This window comes from Cicer arietinum, chromosome 6 (genome assembly GCF_000331145.2).
Source record: "Cicer arietinum cultivar CDC Frontier isolate Library 1 chromosome 6, Cicar.CDCFrontier_v2.0, whole genome shotgun sequence".
NCBI classification, from domain to species: domain Eukaryota; kingdom Viridiplantae; phylum Streptophyta; class Magnoliopsida; order Fabales; family Fabaceae; genus Cicer; species Cicer arietinum.
In genome coordinates this window covers 62726507-62745328 of record NC_021165.2, presented here as the reverse complement: position 1 = coordinate 62745328, position 18822 = coordinate 62726507, and the positions used below count along the sequence as shown (strand labels likewise).

Sequence of the window (18822 nt, the reverse complement as noted above, 5' to 3'; positions counted from 1 at the left end):
TTATAACTGATGCATAAAAAAACACAAGATAAATATTTGTTATTGATAAATATTAAAAATCACGGGATATATTTTTTGCCATTGATATATAAAAAAATGTAACAAATATTTATTACTGATGAATATTGTAAAACACATGACAAGTTTTTGTTTTTGATAAATATTAAAAAAAACATCTGACAAATATTCCCAACTAATACATATAAAACACAAGATAAATATGTCACTGATAAATATATAAAATAAATATTTATCACTGATAAATATTTGTTACTGATAAATATTTGTCTCGAATATCTACAACTCATTATCAATTTGGTACAAAAACAAACAACTCATTATCGATTTTAATTTTATTTGGTAATTATTAATTATAATAAATTATTAAAATTAAATTAGCTAGCAATATTGGCAAAAAGTGTTGCTTCCTTACAGGCTGAGTCATCCCGTCGTCGTCGTCATCCAGATTTTATCGAGGATGAGTCTAGCGATGATGACGACGAGGAGTAATACTGATTTCAGGTCAATTTCGTATAGTAGTTATGACTACATATTTTGCTTAGACTTGTAGGCATTATCTATATATATTCTTACGATAGTGTCGTTATGTGTATTTTGAAACTTATGACAGTGACAATGTGCTTATTTTGAGAATCACGGTAGTGTAATTTGCCCTTATTTTGAGACTTATGGAAGTCATGATGTGTATTTCGAAAACACCATTTACATAAAATTTCACTTTGTATTGACAATGATGTTTTAATATGCTTACAATTTATTTTAAACATATATTAAAAAATACAACAAACTGTGAAAAAAAATAAAACTAGAATTAAAATCATTTTATCATTACCCACATACATTTCATGGATAAAATTATCAATATCAAATATAAAATAGTAGACTTTTACGGATGGTCCGTTAGTAATGTTATTTGCGACTTTTCCGCCGGTAAGTATCTACTATTTTATCTACAAAAAAATCTGAGTAATTTTACCCACGGAGACTCGGTGAGTCATATTACCCACGGACAATCCTTAATTAAGTGTGTCCCACTGCTTGTCCGTCGATAAATATATTCCTACGAGCGATTTAACTACGAACCTGTGTCCGTGGATAATATGTGCATAATTTCATGTTATCTACGGACATTCCTGTAGGTAAAAATAAAATCTGCCGTTAGTAATAACAGTTTTTCTTGTAGTGATATATATATATATATATATATATATATTATACGTAAGAGATTTAATATTTTTTCATTAACTTTTTTTCATTTATTACCTAGGAGTAAAGTATAGTAAGGGTGTTTTACTAGTTATTATTAAAAAACTATAATATTAATGGATTCTGATATCTTTAATAAATCAATATATTATAGTTTTTAAAGTTGTTTATATTTAACATTTATGCTCATATATTCATTTAGCTTATGCAATAAAATATAATTAAAGTAGTAGTTACAATAGTATTTATATTCTTGGTGGAGCTGGAGATTATAAGAAACTTAAAATGCAATGGTGTAGAAAATCCCTAATTTTATAATATCATTTGATGTTGAAATATATATTTCTAATCCAATTTAGATCATATACAATCTTACTAAGGCAAAGTCAATCCAACACTTTTTGAGACTTATAGAAGATGATGACTCCTTCATGGTTAGCCTTTCCTCATATCACATAAAAACTTCCTCAGATCACATAAAAACTTCAATGTAACTACTCTGCAAAACTTCTTGGTGGGTCAATTCAACTTTATGCATCGAAACCATTAGAATATAATTCATTCTTATTTATGAATATGAAATTGCAAAATAAGAATGTAAGACGTTTGATAATGAAATATACCCAATGATACAAATATAAGTCTCCGACTACATAACAACTGATATAATTTAACAAAAGCTGGAACATGAAAAACTTCGCCATCTTTTGGGGGGGATAGGTTATATAAAATTGGTTATAAATATTTAAAATCTTGAAAGTTTATTTTGAAGAGCAATAGTTTATGGGTTGTAAGTCTCGTGTCTAAGCTGACGTACAGACGTTTAAGGGCAGTGAATCCTTGAAAGTTTCTTCAAAAATAAAAAGGCAAATTTTTAAATATGGATAATCTATTTTGTAGAACTTCTTCTTTCTCCACTCCTTCTACCCAAAACTTCCCAGAAAAAAGGGAACCTATCAATAGTGAAGAAATCACTATTGAAGACTTCCAAAAATCTATAAACAATTGGCAAATCCCAAAAATCAAAAAAGATGAGGTCTGTGTATCTAGTCTTTTCAAAAATCTATTAAAAACCGATTATGTTATCAAAACGGAGGAACGTGATGTTACTCTTTGTAACCCCTTTGAAACAATAAATCTTCTTTCTTAAAAAACGCTCAAAAAACACGCTGACATGAACTATAATTTCATACATATAGGTCTTGTTCAAGTTGGTATAAAACCTCTAACAAGGGAAGGATTAAACACTTCAATCCTATGTGTCCTACGGGATGCAAGGTTTTTGAACTTTCAAGATTCAATTATAAGTACAGTTGAATCTAGTCTATGTCAAGGACCAATTTGGTTTGGATGTTATCCAAATTTTTCTTTGTCTTTAAAAGACCCAAACATCGCAAATTCTCTCATTTTGCAAATCAAAACTCATAATTACAAAATGATAGAAGGATCTATTCCTGTAGCTATTATTTACAGAATTCATTACAAAGCAATGTTTTCAGCCTTTACGGCAACAAAAAATTTTGAAAATAAAAATTTTGAAAATAAAAAGGGCGAAACACGATTTTTACAAACTGATCTGACTAAGGTAAACACTGTTATCCCAAGAATCATCCTCTGGAAAGATATTGATCTTCCTGAAGAATGGATTCTGGAAGGAGCTGTTAAACCACAGTTTCTCCAACAGTCAAAACCAAACAACATTCTTAAAGAAGCCATACAATACAATGACGGTACGGTAAAACTAAGTTTTTCAAGAACTTCTAGTGCCAGGTTTTCTGATGCTAGTTCCTCCAGACAGACTCCAATCATAAAATTGCCTCAAAAATTAGAAAACTTTACAAAACCTCGTTTTTCATGTTCCTGCATACCATGTGCTTCCTTTCAAAATGTTGACTACTCCACAAATATACCTCATCAAATTTACAGAACACCTCAAAACACTAATGAGGAACAACAAAACATTTCTCCACCAACTTCACCATCTTTTTCTGCTATAACTGAAAATGTTGTTAATGAACTTAATGTTATAGAAAAAGAATTTGAGGTTGATAAAACTATCCTCCATAACGATTTTTATGCTTCCAAAAATACAGAAAAAAGAACATGGTTCTTCAAGAACTTTCTAAAACAAAGACAAGATATTGGGAATGAATTTTACAAGTTTATTTTACAAAACAAGACCCATATTCTATTTTTTGAATGGTTTGAAATTTATGCCAAACAAAACCAAATTTCTTACCCTTTCAAACAAAACCTAGGTTCTGTTAATCCCATAATAACCAGAAACAAAACTCTAGAATGGGATTTAGCAACTGGACAAAAAATCCAGTCTGAACACCCACCTTTAAGACAAATCATAATAACACATCCAAAAAAACCAGTAGAAGCTGCCCCTTTCAAAATCCCAAGTGATAGTTCTGAAAAAGATATTCGAAATATCCTTCAACAAAATAATTTTATAAATGTCCATCTTAGTACAATAGCAAAACAATTAACTAAGATAGAAGAAAATCAACGAAATTCTACTGTCTCTCTGATTGAGACAACTGATCCAAAACTAAAAAACTCAGTTTTTAAAACATTCCAAATCTCAAAAACAAGTCAAAAACTGTTTAGGGAAGGCATATCAGAATTCACCCAAGCCTTACATGAACAACTCAGTAGGATAGAACATTCCTCTACCTCCACATCAATGGTAGCTAAAGATACCTTTGACAAAACAGATACGACTTTGGACCAAGTTTTTGAAATCGAACATGAACCACAAAACCTGTGTATACTTCAATGGCAGAAGGTTCAACCTTTAGCCATGGTCACATCGCCAGACTTAGGTATTGAAAATAGACCTAATGTCCTCTCTCAATCCAAATTCAATGCCAACACTGTCTACGAATGGAATATAGATGGTATGTCCGAATACAATATCTCAAGTCTCCTCCAACAAATGACAATGGCATCAAATGCCTACAAAACACAAGCCAATACACCAGACAAAGCCATAGCTGAACTCCTAATAGTAGAATTCTCAGGCCAACTCAAAGGATGGTGGGATTACCATCTCACGCCCCCTCAACATTTAGAAATTTTGAACGCAATCCAAACCACGGAGGAAGGAATTCCCATCCTTGACGAAATAGGAAACCCAATACCTGATGTAGTTGCAACACTAATACACACAATTAGCTTGCACTTCATAGGTGATCCATCACACTTAAAAGATAAAAATGCAGAACTCCTATCCAACCTTAGATGTAAAAAACTTTCTGAATTCCAATATTATAAAAACACTTTCCTAACCAGAGTTATTCTAAGGGAAGACTGAAACCAACCTTTTTGGAAAGAAAAATTCCTTGCAGGACTCCCAACCCTTTTAGGAGAAAAGGTTAGAAACAAAATTAAAGAAGTCTATGGGGTAAACCAAATCCCATATAACCATTTAACTTATGGAGAATTGGTTAGCTTCACTCAAAAGGAAGGTTTGAAAATCTGTCAAGATTTAAAACTCCAAAAAAATCTAAAATGGGAAATGAAAAAGACTAGACAAGAACTGGGATCTTTTTGTAAACAATTTGAAATACCCATGACCAATATGTCAAAAAGCTGTGAAGGATCTTGTTCAAAACCTTATAGAAAACCGCACAGAAAATCTTTCACCAAACCAGACAGACTTGAATTCTATGAAAAATCTAGACCCCAAAATTCTTACAATCAAAGAAAACAAAATTTTTACAAGAAAAAACATTTTCAAAAGAAGTTCGAACCTCAAACTTCAAAACAAATACATTGTTATAAGTGTGGCCAAACAGGACACATCTCAAGATATTGCAAGAGAAATAAAAAACTCCATGAATTAAAAATCGATGAACAAATAATTCAAAAAATAGAGGCAATACTTTTAGAAACCTCTGAAGAAGAAACTATCACGTATTCTGAAATAGGTTCATTAGAAAATGATAAACCTCTACAGTTTGATGAACTAGGGACCTCTGACTCTCTTAGTAATTCAGAAGCGAGTACAAAATCAGTTAATGTTTTAACAAAGGATCAATAACTAATTCTTGATATTATAAAACAAGTTGAAAATACAAAACTTCAAAAGAAAATAATAGGAAAACTGTTAAATACTTTTGAATCAAAACAAGGTCAACCTTCCACACCCTCATCAAAATTACTTCCTAAAACCACTTATGACCTAACAAATATCTTAGGAAAAAGAACAAAGTCACAAGCCCATGTCACAATTCAATCACAGCAAGAAGAGATTAAAATTGTAAAACAAGAGTTAAAAACTCTTAAACAAAAAAAAGAAATTGATTCAAACATTCTTCAAAATCTTCTTTCCCAGGTACAAAATCAAACCTCTTATGACCAAGAACAAGATGAAGAAGAAAGAGAAAATGAGGAATATTCTAACTAAATTGAAAATTTAGAAGAAATCCCAGAGGATTTCTTGTTCGTTCTAAGAACAATAACAACAAGAAAATATTTAATTAAAATTAATTTAGTTTTTTCTGAAGATTTCAAATTTGAAACAATTGCACTTTTTGATACTGGAGCAGATTTAAATTTCTTAAAAAGTAGCATTGTACCAAACAGATTTCTACAAAAATCTAATGAAAAACTTGTTGCAGCTAACAACTCCAACATGATTATAAAAAGTAAAACTGAAGCTTCCAAAAAAAATGGTAACGTTTCAATCAAAGCTCCTTTTGTTTTATTAGAAAATATTACTCATACTGTCATTTTAGGGACTCCTTTCATTAACATGATAACTCCTTATTCAATCAATTATGACAGTATTTCTTGCAAAACAAAAGAAGCCAAAATCATTTTCCCTTTTCTTGAAAAACCCAGAACAAAGAATTTAAATCTTTTAAAAGCTTGTTCTATTTACAAAACTGAATTAAATTGTCTAATTCAAGGAAAAGAAAAACATTTATATTTCCTAAAACAAGATGTTTCTTTTCTCAAAACTGAACAACAATTACAAAATAGTTTCATAAAACAAAAAATTTCGGATCTCCAAAAAAGAACTGAAAACAAAATTTGTTCAGATTTACCAAATGCTTTTTGGAACCTAAAACAACATATGGTAGACCTACCATACGAAAATGACTTTTCCGATAAAAAAATCCCAACGAAAGCTAGACCTATCCAAATGAATTATGAACTTGAAACACATTGCAAAGCAGAAATTCAAGACCTAGAACAAAAAGGTCTAATTACAAAATCTAGGTCACCTTGGAGTTGTGCATCCTTCTATGTGAATAAAAATTCTGGAATAGAAAGAGGTACCCCTAGATTAGTCATAAACTACAAACCTTTAAACAAAGCTTTAAAATGGATTCGTTACCCGATTCCAAACAAAAAAGATCTTTTACAAAAATTACACTCTTCATCTGTATTTTCAAAATTTGACATGAAATCAGGATTTTGGCAAATACAAATTGATCCAAAAGATCGGTATAAAACAACTTTTACGGTCCCTTTTGGTCAATATGAGTGTGCGGTAATGCCTTTTGGATTAAAGAATGCTCCTTCAGAATTCCATAGAATTATGAATGAAATTTTTAATCCATTCTCAAAATTTTGCATTGTCTATATTGATGATGTCTTAGTATTCTCTAAAACTATTGAACAACATTTCAAACATCTTAGAACATTTTTAATGATCACTAAGAAAAATGTTTGGTTGTTTCAAAATCCAAAGTTTCTCTTTTTCAAACAAAAATTCGTTTCCTAGGACATTATATCTCTCGAGGTACTATTACCCCTATTGAAAGATCCCTATCTTTTGCAGAAAAATTTCTTAACAAATTCCTTGACAAAACACAATTACAAATGTTTTTAGGATCCTTAAACTATGTATTAGATTTCGGTCCTAATATTAATAGGATAACAAAACCTCTCCACGATAGATTAAAGAAAAAACTTGTCGCATGGAGTGACGAACACACAAAAGTAGTACAAGCAATCAAAAAATGAGTCAAACAAATACCTTGCTTGCATCTAGCTGACCAATTAACCCAAAAAATTGTTGAAACAGACGCTTCAGATATCGGGTATGGGGGTATTCTAAAACAAAAAACAAATGATAGAGAATGCATTGTACAATTTACATCTGCACACTGGAATGATTGCCAAAAGAATTACTCTACCATTAAAAAGGAAATTCTTTCAATTGTCATGTGCATTAAAAAATTTCGAAGCGATTTACTCAACCAAAATTTTTTACTTCGAAATGATTGTATATCTGTAAAAGAAGTTTTACAAAAAGATGTTCAAAACATTGCATCCAAAACAAATTTTTGACAGATGGCAAGCAATCCTTAGCATTTTTGATTTTGAAATTGAATTTATTAAAGGAGATCAAAACTCAATTCCAGATTTTCTAACCAGAGAATTTCTCCAAAACAGGACTTGAGTGATGCCCAGAAAATCCAAAAGAACTGAGGTCCAAAAGGACCAACCACAAGAAACTCCAAAACGTATCTCATCAGCAAAACCCATCCGATAGATAGATAGATAGATAGATAGATAGATAGATAGATAGATAGATAGATAGATAGATAGATAGATAGATAGATAGATAGATAGATAGATAGATAGATAGATAGATAGATAGATAGATAGATAGATAGATAGATAGATAGATAGATAGATAGATAGATAGATAGATAGATAGATAGATAGATAGATAGATAGATAGATAGATAGATAGATAGATAGATAGATAGATAGATAGATAGATAGATAGATAGATAGATAGATAGATAGATAGATAGATAGATAGATAGATAGATAGATAGATAGATAGATAGATAGATAGATAGATAGATAGATAGATAGATAGATAGATAGATAGATAGATAGATAGATAGATAGATAGATAGATAGATAGATAGATAGATAGATAGATAGATAGATAGATAGATAGATAGATAGATAGATAGATAGATAGATAGATAGATAGATAGATAGATAGATAGATAGATAGATAGATAGATAGATAGATAGATAGATAGATAGATAGATAGATAGATAGATAGATAGATAGATAGATAGATAGATAGATAGATAGATAGATAGATAGATAGATAGATAGATAGATAGATAGATAGATAGATAGATAGATAGATAGATAGATAGATAGATAGATAGATAGATAGATAGATAGATAGATAGATAGATAGATAGATAGATAGATAGATAGATAGATAGATAGATAGATAGATAGATAGATAGATAGATAGATAGATAGATAGATAGATAGATAGATAGATAGATAGATAGATAGATAGATAGATAGATAGATAGATAGATAGATAGATAGATAGATAGATAGATAGATAGATAGATAGATAGATAGATAGATAGATAGATATAAATAGATAATTAAATACTCATACACAAAATAATTAAATAATTAAATATTGCAAAAATAAACAAATACATTTTGAAAATTCTCTAAAAAGAAAGTCATTCAAAATATGATATTCATATTTTATATATAGTAATATTTTTATATTCGATTACATATTCAAATTATTTCAAAATAAATAAATAATCAAATAGATCTACTATTTTAAACTACCACCCAATTACCATTTGAGACATTATTTTCTTTTTCTATTATCTTTCTCCAAATATGAGTTAAAAATGATTTTATATTCTCCTAGTTTGTGATCAACAAAAGTTCATGACTTAGGTGAACAATATGTATAGTTTGCAATGATCGTTTTATGTAAAGTTAATATTGAAAAAGAAAATGAATATATTAATATATTAAAATATAGTGAATATTGAATAATATAACACATGAAAAATAAATATTTTACACGAAGAATATTCAAATTTAAATCATTTATCCTTTTAAAGATACATTAAAACTGTATTATTAGAATAAAATGATCATTAATATCACTTCTATAAATAATAATTTTCATTTTCTCAATTTAAAAAAATAAATTTTATACAGAGATAAAAACAATTGTCATAAAAAAAATATGTTCTTCATTTTTATGGAAGAAATGCATATTTTACATGAAAATTATTTTCTATCATTTTAAGATGAAACACTTATTTTAAAAATTATTTTCTAACATTTTAAATACACTTATATTAATTTTAACATTTTTCTATTTTACACCATATTTCTTTCTATACTATAAAATAAATAAAAATATATAAGTTTTTAAATGGGAAAAAAAATTGAGTTATTAATCCACGACATTTTACTCAATTAGGACATACCTTCATAAAACATCATTCTAAAATAGTTGATTTTGTATCTAATATGTATAAGAAAAATAATATTGGCCATGTCCTCATAGATCCCATCAACTCGACCCGAGACACATATACGCGACAGTCGAGGTAAACGTGTGTTGCATGGTAGCTCCCGACATTTGGAGTGCTACCTGTAAGTCACCTAGGAATTCCCCACCCGAATACCTCCAAGGTCTAACAATCTTGCCTTAAGGCTCAACAACAGATCGCCACGATCAGGCTCATTCAGTTGTACTTCTCCGGAATCACTAGGCTTGTCAGGCCCTACCTATATGATGACAAAATAATCTCCACTTCACGAATTCTCAATATTTATTTTCTCCCCTCGTTAGCTTAGACTACTCCATTAAGAGCATCATTTTTAGGAATCATCACTATCTCATCAACCATGGGGTACTTCAATAATCTCATCACAATTTTATAACACCATTAATCATACATAATCATGATCATCATAGAAGCTCATCACAATTTCATAACATCACTATCATCAATCATACATCATCATTATCATCACATAAACATATGTTATACAATGCATCCAACTTTTACTATCACATCACATAAATTTGTCTAATCAAACCTATACACAAAATTTCATTCAACATCCAACATCACAACAATATCAAATACCACACAATTATTCAAAATTAAATCAATCAACATCTTATAAACATTTCTATTTTACATTTTAATCTCAAAATCCCAATATTTTCACATTAATTAATTTATCTCTCAAAGGACTACTGTTGTACGTAGCGAGCCCCAGATGAATTGTTGGGAAATACAGTTTTCCCGTTCATCTCACAATATACTCATGAATTCAAATGATCTCTCACTTCTTACCTTATTTAGACGCTTTCTCAAATACAAAAATCAATGGAAATTTTCATCAGCAACTGCAGATCGACAATGTACAGCGAGTGAATCCGAATAAACGACGAGTTCACAAAATCGTTGAGACGTGACTGATAAATTATGCGGAGCATAAAAATAAATATTAAATAATTAGTAATAATTTTAGGAACAAAATTGGAATCAAAACGATGAGAAAAAAGTGCAGAAAAAGTCTCACCGACTCGTCGGAGCGCCGGAATGGTCAAACGTCAACTTCACTGAAAAATACAAATGATTAGTGCTTCTTGAAGGTTTTGACGAGAGGAAACCAAAAACGATGTCAATTTTTTGAGACGACAAATGTGGTGATCGAAATCGTCCAAAAACAACTCGCCCAAGGAAAGAAACGCAGATGTTTCTGATTGAACGAAGTCACGATTGATAAAATTGATGCGAAAAATGGATTCAGTGGCCGATTTATGTGAGATAGAGGTTGTGATCATTTCAAAATGGCAAGGAATTGATGGGACGAATTTGAGAGGAAGAGGGTGTTATGTGTGCTGTTCACGGTGCACTGCTGTATGTGTTTAATTGAAGATTAAGGGGTGTAGATGACAAATGTACAGGTGCAGGAGTAAAATAGTCTATAAGGCCCAACAAAAGGGAGTCATGAAGCAGAAATGGGAGTGTGATGAACAACTCGCAGGTGTAGAAAAGAAAATGTCCAACCAGTAATAGCCCAAATTAATATGCAGAAGTAGAAAATGGGGTGTGAATCATATATATATATATATATATTTTTTTTTTTATTTCTAAAAGCCCTAATAAATAAATAGTTTATTTTGCTAGAAACTTTTCTCCAAATTACACATTTTAACATAATATAATCTATCCTAAACATAGATAAATATAATTTTTTACCAAAACTCTCATATTCAAAATAATAACTATGATTATTACTATATCATCTTTCAAAATAATCACATAAAAATACATCATCTTTATAGAATAGTCGAAATGATAAAATAAATAAAAATGACATCAACAATTTATATTACTTAATAATTAAAAATAAATATGTGCAACTATTTAAAATAAAGAAAATCAATATTAAAATTACTAATATATCAAGATAATTATTTGTAAAATAAATAATTAAAATAAAATATGTTTATAAATAATTAAATATAATTATGTGTACACTTAACATCGGTCAAACATACCAGAAAATATCACATTAATTGCAAACACACATATACATGTAGAGTCACCTAAAATCTTATTCTTTAAAATATTTACACTACAATACTATTATTTATAGAAAAATATATAAAATAATAAAATATAATATTTTTTATTTATATCACTTATTTAGTCAAATGTATACAAAATTAACGTATCATAGAAAACTTCCATATAATGAAAGTTAGTCACAAGATTTATCCACATATATTCTAAAATAGTTTTAAAATCAAATTAATTATCTAAAAGCTAATTCACTAAAAAAAAATTTATTATAAAATTTTGGGTGTTACGTTGCATCCAACCAATTTTGACTTTCTCCACTCTCTTTGGCCTATCGAAAAAAAAATCTCATTCTTCCGTAGATTTATCATCCGACATTTTAGAACTAAAAATGCGAAGATGCATTTTCTTCACAAATAACAAATATTTCATCTTTCCCTTCCACATATGGTAATTAGTACCAACAAGCATACCATCTTTATATTCATATTTGTCTCCATCCTTCACGCAAGTCAAATAGTCTTTTAACCAAAGCTCTGATAGGGAATAAACACATAAACACAACAACAAGTAATACGCAGCGGGTATACAATTCACCCAACTTGCAAGAACTCGTGAGGAGCAACAACAAATATATATGGCAATAAATTAATTAAAATAAAAGACCGTAAAAAACACCGATATTTTAGTGTGGAAACCCCCTCAATGCAAGGGTAAAAATAATGGGTCATCTAGACCAAAGAAATAGCTTCACTATAATCAAATAAGGGTATAAGAGAGTCTACAACCAGCCTACAACCAGCCAAAATAGCAAAGCGCTAAAGCCTACAAATGAAAAGCAAGAGGAAGAAAAACACCCAAAAAACCTACTTATGTGCGAGCCCAGTTCCTCATTCTCTAGACGTCTTTTCACAGATCCGGCCATTGAAAACGAAGAGCTAAATTTTGCAAATCAGTTGTCCAAATATCAGCTCTATCCAATGATTAACGAATTCGCAATCGATGTTTTTCTACTGATTTAACAAAATGTGGATTAGGGTTTACTCTTCTCTTTTCTCTTTTGGTTGCTACTTTTTTTTTTCAAAATAGTCTCTATCTTTTTCAACCCTAATAATACCCCTCTTCTCTTTAATAAGTGAGACACATGAGCTACAGTATTTGGACTTTTCTCCATATAGAAAGGGAGCCCAATACCCAACAAGTATCACATGAGAAAATATTAAAATTGGTACAACTAAATCAAGTAATAAAATTTTATAATAGCACCCGATGAAGATAAAGTAGTGAATAAAACAATGAGTATTGACGAGGTTAATGATTTGGCCAATGATAAAAATAGATGACAATAATGGATCAACGTTTCCTCGCTAATGAAACAAAATTGTAGATGCATTTTAATAGAGAGAGAGAGAGAGAGAGAGAGAGAGAGAGAGAGAGAGAGAGAGAGAGAGAGAGAGAGAGAGAGAGAGAAGAGGTGTAATAGTAATAATCGATTGATCAGTGAATTAAAGAGAAGAATATGATTTCTTTGAATGAAATGAAGTCAATAGGAGGTGAATGAAATGAATCATTTGTTATATACTAGTATCATAGTATACTATTTCTATTTCTTAGGTTATAATCTATATACACAATTTTAGATTTCAACTGGGATTTAAAATTAATGTTTTCTCTGTAGTTAAAATGTGTAAATATAATTATACATTAAAAATATAATTTTGGAATTATATTTCTGTACGATATATTGTATTCGAAAGTGTACTTCATTGGTATTTTTTATAAATGCACATGAGTGGAAATTTAAGAGAGATGGAACAATTAATATCTTGTTAAGAAGTGAAATATATGCAATTTTTGGTGATCATTGTTGAGGTAAAAACCTCTTTGATATATATTTTAATTACAACAAACCTTGTGAAATAAATGATTAAGTTTTATGAGCGGTGATCTACTAATGATTTCATTTGAGTTTTATTTAAGAAACATGAATTGCATAAGTGAACAAGCAAGAAACCATTCGCATCATAAAAGTTCATAAGTATTTACTCAATAATGAAAGAATCTCAAAAAGAAAATATCATATGTCAATAATTCAAGAGAATCAATTATCACACCATGTTTTAAATTAAAACAAGTAATGTCTTAACTAAATTGGAAATTAATGACAAGATCATTATGGAAAAACGAATATTATTCTGGTTTATTAAAAAACAACAATATGAAAATCGAAGATAATTCTGGTTTATTAAAAAACACCAGTCTGAAAAACGAAGATCATTATGGTTTATTAGAAACAGACGTCTGGAAAAACGAATATCACTTTAGTTTATTATCAAGATCATTCTAGTTATTTCATTTATGGGCAGAAGTAAAATGAATCTTTTTCCATAGTCCATACCTTAAGAGAAACACATGTCAAGACTACTCAAAACAATACTCAAGCCCAAAAAAGTATAGCTAAAAGCCCAAAGAAGCAAACAACATCAAGATCAGTCTAACTTTTGAAACTCCTTGCATTCAATGGAAAACTAAGCATCACACTAGAATTCATTTTATGTATAGTAAAATCAATGTTACAGAGTTGATGAGACGATTTGGAAATTATTCTGCTGCGAAGGTTACAGAGTTGATCAGCTTGAGGCAAACACTACACACGCCGAGAAGCAGGACTTCATATTGTCTTCTTTAGTCCATGTTGTTGTTCATGATAATGCATCATCAGTGAGGTTTGCTGCATGTCAAAAATCTTCAATTGTTCAGCATCAAGATCTTAACTTATGATAGAACCCGTAAAATCAAAGTAAGGGAATAATGGTATATTATTGGATTAAAGTGGTGAGCTTGAAGCTCTACAATGGTGGAAATAACATAATACAAGTGATAAACCAGAGTCGCAAAGATCTTTTCTAGATTGAAAGGTGCATATTGTAATTGATCAAGGTGTGATCAAGAGAAAAAGTATGAAGGATAACATTTTGGTTCTGAAGCACATAATTAAAATCTCAAGGTTGCAAGGTTTGGACTAGCCCGAGTTGGGTGAACTAATATACTTTTTGTGTGTGATCTTTCTATTCCTTATCTTTAATAATTTGCACACAAATTGAACTTCATTATAAACTAATTTTTTATTTATTTACATCTAACATATCCAGAACGTTATGGACATTCTGTTAAATTAAGCATAGGAAGCCAAATTTTAAAAGGATCACAATTCAAACCCCATATCTTGTGATTGACAGTGCTACTTGGATCAATTGGAGACTTGGGGCAATTACATCATTGAATACTCACATAAAGAGTTGATGTATCACTAACCATATTCTGGAGAGAGAAATGCACGAATAGTTATTTTATTATGAGTGAGATGTGAAATTTTATTATCATCATTCTTTGTAGCTCTTTTTGTAGTGTGTTTGAAGAGCGTTTCATCGCATACAGTGGTGGATTTTTGTTGGGACAAGGGGTGTCCAAAGTTGCCAACTATTTTAAAAAACAATAATAATATAAATGAAAAAATACAAAAAAAAAAAAAAAAGAGTTAAATAACATAATACATACACCTTTTGATCTAAATTTCAATATGTAAATTGTGAGTTACGTTCAAATATATAAAACTTAAACTAATGATTTAATAAACACAAAAATTTAATCCAATCAATTAATTTAAAATCAAACCAAATAAACTCAACCTCTATCTATCTGAGTATGGTTTCACTTAATTTAAAATCAAGTGCCGACGTCCAAAAGAAAATTTAATCCAATCAATTAATTTAAAACCTATTGTAGACAACCATTTTCAAAGATAAAGTTGCCATGCAAGTCCAGTATACCCATCAAATTCACCATTCATGGGTTATGGCCTTCCAATCATAGTGTATCTCAACCATCTTTGTGCTCCCAAATTAAACTAAATAATGTGAGTTTCATATTTATATTTTTAACTGTTGTTGCAATTTATTTATTAGTGTTGTATATTCAACAAATAATTTTATTTCAATTTTATGTTTTTAGAATTCAATTGTTGGGCATTTGAGGACTCATCTTATAGTAGAATGGACAAATTTAAACGGAGATGATTATAAATTTTAGAGCTATGAATGGGATAAACATGGCACATGCTCATCCATGGCGCATAACCCATTAGGATATTTATCACTTGCATTGACAATAAAAAATAAGCATGAAATATCACCTATCTTTGCAAGAGCCAACATTTTTCCTCATCCAAAAAAAAATTTATACGAGATCCCAAATTAACCGTACGATAATTGGAGCAATTCATGCAATACCACAACTTTCTTGTGTGCTCGATGCAAGGAGAAATTCGCATCGCTTAGAAATAAAAGTTTTCTTGGATCAAACTGAATCTACTTTCATCATCGATTGTAATCCTTCCAATAATTGTGGCAACAACATAATTTTGCCACTATGATATATGTTATGTAATGCTTGCATCAAAATAATAATAATAATAATAATAATAATAATAATAATAATAATAATAATAATAATAATAATAATAATAATAATAATAATAGTAATAGTAGTATAATAATAATAGTAGTAGTAGTAGTAATGATGATGATGATGATGATGATGATGCTGATGATGATGACGACGACGACGACGACGACGACGACGACGACGACGACGACGACGACGACGACGACGACTTCATATTGTCTTCTTTAGTCCATGCTGCTGTTCATGATAATGCATCATCAGTGAAGTTTGCTGCATGTCACAAATCTTCAATCTAGCCATTGATCTAGCCGGTGAAAATTTTTGGTATGATTGTGAAACTCACTACAATTCATCATCCTACATTCCTATTGAATGTGGCTCAAAAATATGTCCTGATGTTGCATGTATTGGCTGCAATGGTCCTTTCAAACCAGGTTGCACAAACAACATATATCCTGCTAATGATTCACCACTTAATGGATTACCAAAAATCACCAAAGGAATCATTGGTCTTGCAAGATCAAATATTTCACTACCAACACAACTTGCATTGAAAAATAAACTTCCACCCATGTTTTCTCTTTGCTTACCATCTTCAAATAAACAAGGATTCACTAACTTGCTTGTTGGATCAATTGGAAAAGACCCTTTTCAAGAACTCTATAAATTTGTTCAATCAACACCATTAATTGTTAATCCTGTTTCAACAGGTGTAGTTTCTGTTCAAGGTGGTCCTTCCATGGAATATTTCATTAATGTGAAAACAATTAAGCCAGAGTCACAAAGATCCTAATAGAGAGAAAATTCTCCTAACAACCTATGATTCTCAAACCCCACTCAAGTGCTTCAATCCTTGCTTGCGTGTGAAACATGAATACCCAAAATCATGTCCTCAAAAACTGGTGCCTATATTGATAAATTTAGAAGACAGACAACAAATTTATTACACTGAAATACAGAAAATTCTGTTTTAGAAATAGAGGACCAGAGATGTTACAAGAAATACACCAGAAACAATAATAGAGATACATTGGTTTGTGATTACAAATGGTTTCCTCCCAATATATTTGAGAGTCTTGGTCTCTCCTTTCCAAGAATTAGAGAGCTTGACCTCTCCCTCCCAATTTCTAATCAATAACCGCATACCCTCTTTTTTGCAATAACTTCATTTATTCTAATCGCGTAAAAAGAACGGTCATAACTCTAATATTTACTAATAAGATGTCTAACACAGTGGAATCAAGCAAAAGCTAAAACAATAAGATTTCCCCAACAAATCAACCCAAAATCATAGCAATGTTAGTTTATATCTTATAGCAACATCAAGTATAGATTCTATTACTTCACATAATTAATTGCATCTCAAAAGTTACATGCAAGAGATACATGCATAGAGCCATTTTACCTTCAACTCTTCAAGAGAAAATCCTTTATCAGTTCTGACTTTCAAGCTTTGTTCATGAACAATAGGCCTATATGTCCCAACTATAAGATTGTGGAAGATTGTAATAGCTTTTCTCTAATAAGCTTTAGAATGCAACATCCATAACATATCAACGAAAAAGTAACCATCAATACTAATCCACGGTCAATACACTGGACTAACCTTAAATAATTACTAAAAAGAGTTTTAAGAGTGCGTAAAAATAAACCGAATTACAATGTCTTACCTTCCTTGTTGCTTGATTAAGCCATGTCTTCAAATAGTTGTGCCAAAATTTACGAAGTGTCCATGAGGGATACCATTGACATGTTTAACTACTACTTACCTTCAAGTATTATAGTCTGAATATCTACGATGTTTGATTCACTATCAACCACTTCGTTCGTCTAATGTCTACATTACTTATTCATCAATATCGTAAATCAAAACAAAATGTCAATTAGTAGAAGTAATAACCTCCACCATCAAAAAGGAAATTATTGGATATATAAAGATAAAAATAAACTATATCCAATATTAAAAGCACTGGGGATTATGTAGTGATGTGTATTTGTGTGGCTGTTGTGATAAGATACATAAATGTTTATCAATTGCTTCCTTGTAGTTGTAGAAACTACTCACTAGCATCTCTTTAGCTATACCTCTATGAAAATATGCTTTCACATTCTTGGTAAATTATATAAAAACAGAGGATGTTGTTGTACACATGAATTGACATGTTGAAGTATCTTAAAAGAATTTTGTATTAAGTGTACATGAAGTATATTTTTCCTACATCTTCTAATGAATATCCATCACTCTTTTTCTCCTTTTTTTAATTCTCAAAAGAGCATAGTGGAGATATTTTATAAATTGAAGAATGAAAATTGTTGTATCCAACTATACAATCAATATATAATTGTCTATTACTTCAGATGATCTAACAATGGTTTACCCTATAAACTATTTCATATGTTTTAAAATACAAGTGTTATTTAGTCTATGCGCAAGTTCTTCTAACTTTTAAAACTTTTTGTATGTATTCAAAGATTCTAATATCTTTTTTTTTCCTCTTAAATATACCTCACTATATATGTCCAAATATATCTCAAATATTTGATTTGATAATATAATCAACTCATTTTAGAGAATTAAATAATAAATATCAATCATTAAAGATGAAATCAATAGTTAATATTATGTACACATGCATAATCAATTTTGGATGATTATAATATTAACTATTGATTTTATAACTTTCCCAAATTATCATTTTACCATCTTGCTAGTACATATAAATATTTTTATATTTACTTGTAAGATGGTCCTTAAATATA

At 29.9% G+C, this 18822-nt stretch overlaps 1 protein-coding gene across 1 annotated transcript; it reads left to right on the top strand.

The window, feature by feature from the left end:
* Positions 1–16290: 16290 nt before the first annotated feature.
* Positions 16291–16866, top strand: LOC101499467 (probable aspartic proteinase GIP2). Its single transcript, XM_027330467.2, has one exon. The coding sequence runs from the start codon at positions 16337–16339 to the stop codon at positions 16853–16855; it is 519 nt and encodes a 172-aa protein (XP_027186268.1). The 5' UTR covers positions 16291–16336; the 3' UTR covers positions 16856–16866.
* Positions 16867–18822: the final 1956 nt, after the last annotated feature.

What these genes read in the sequence shown, in the direction of transcription:
- LOC101499467 (XM_027330467.2), top strand. Translation starts at nt 16,337, where the DNA reads ATGTCACAAATCTTCAATCTAGCCATTGATCTAGCCGGTGAAAATTTT.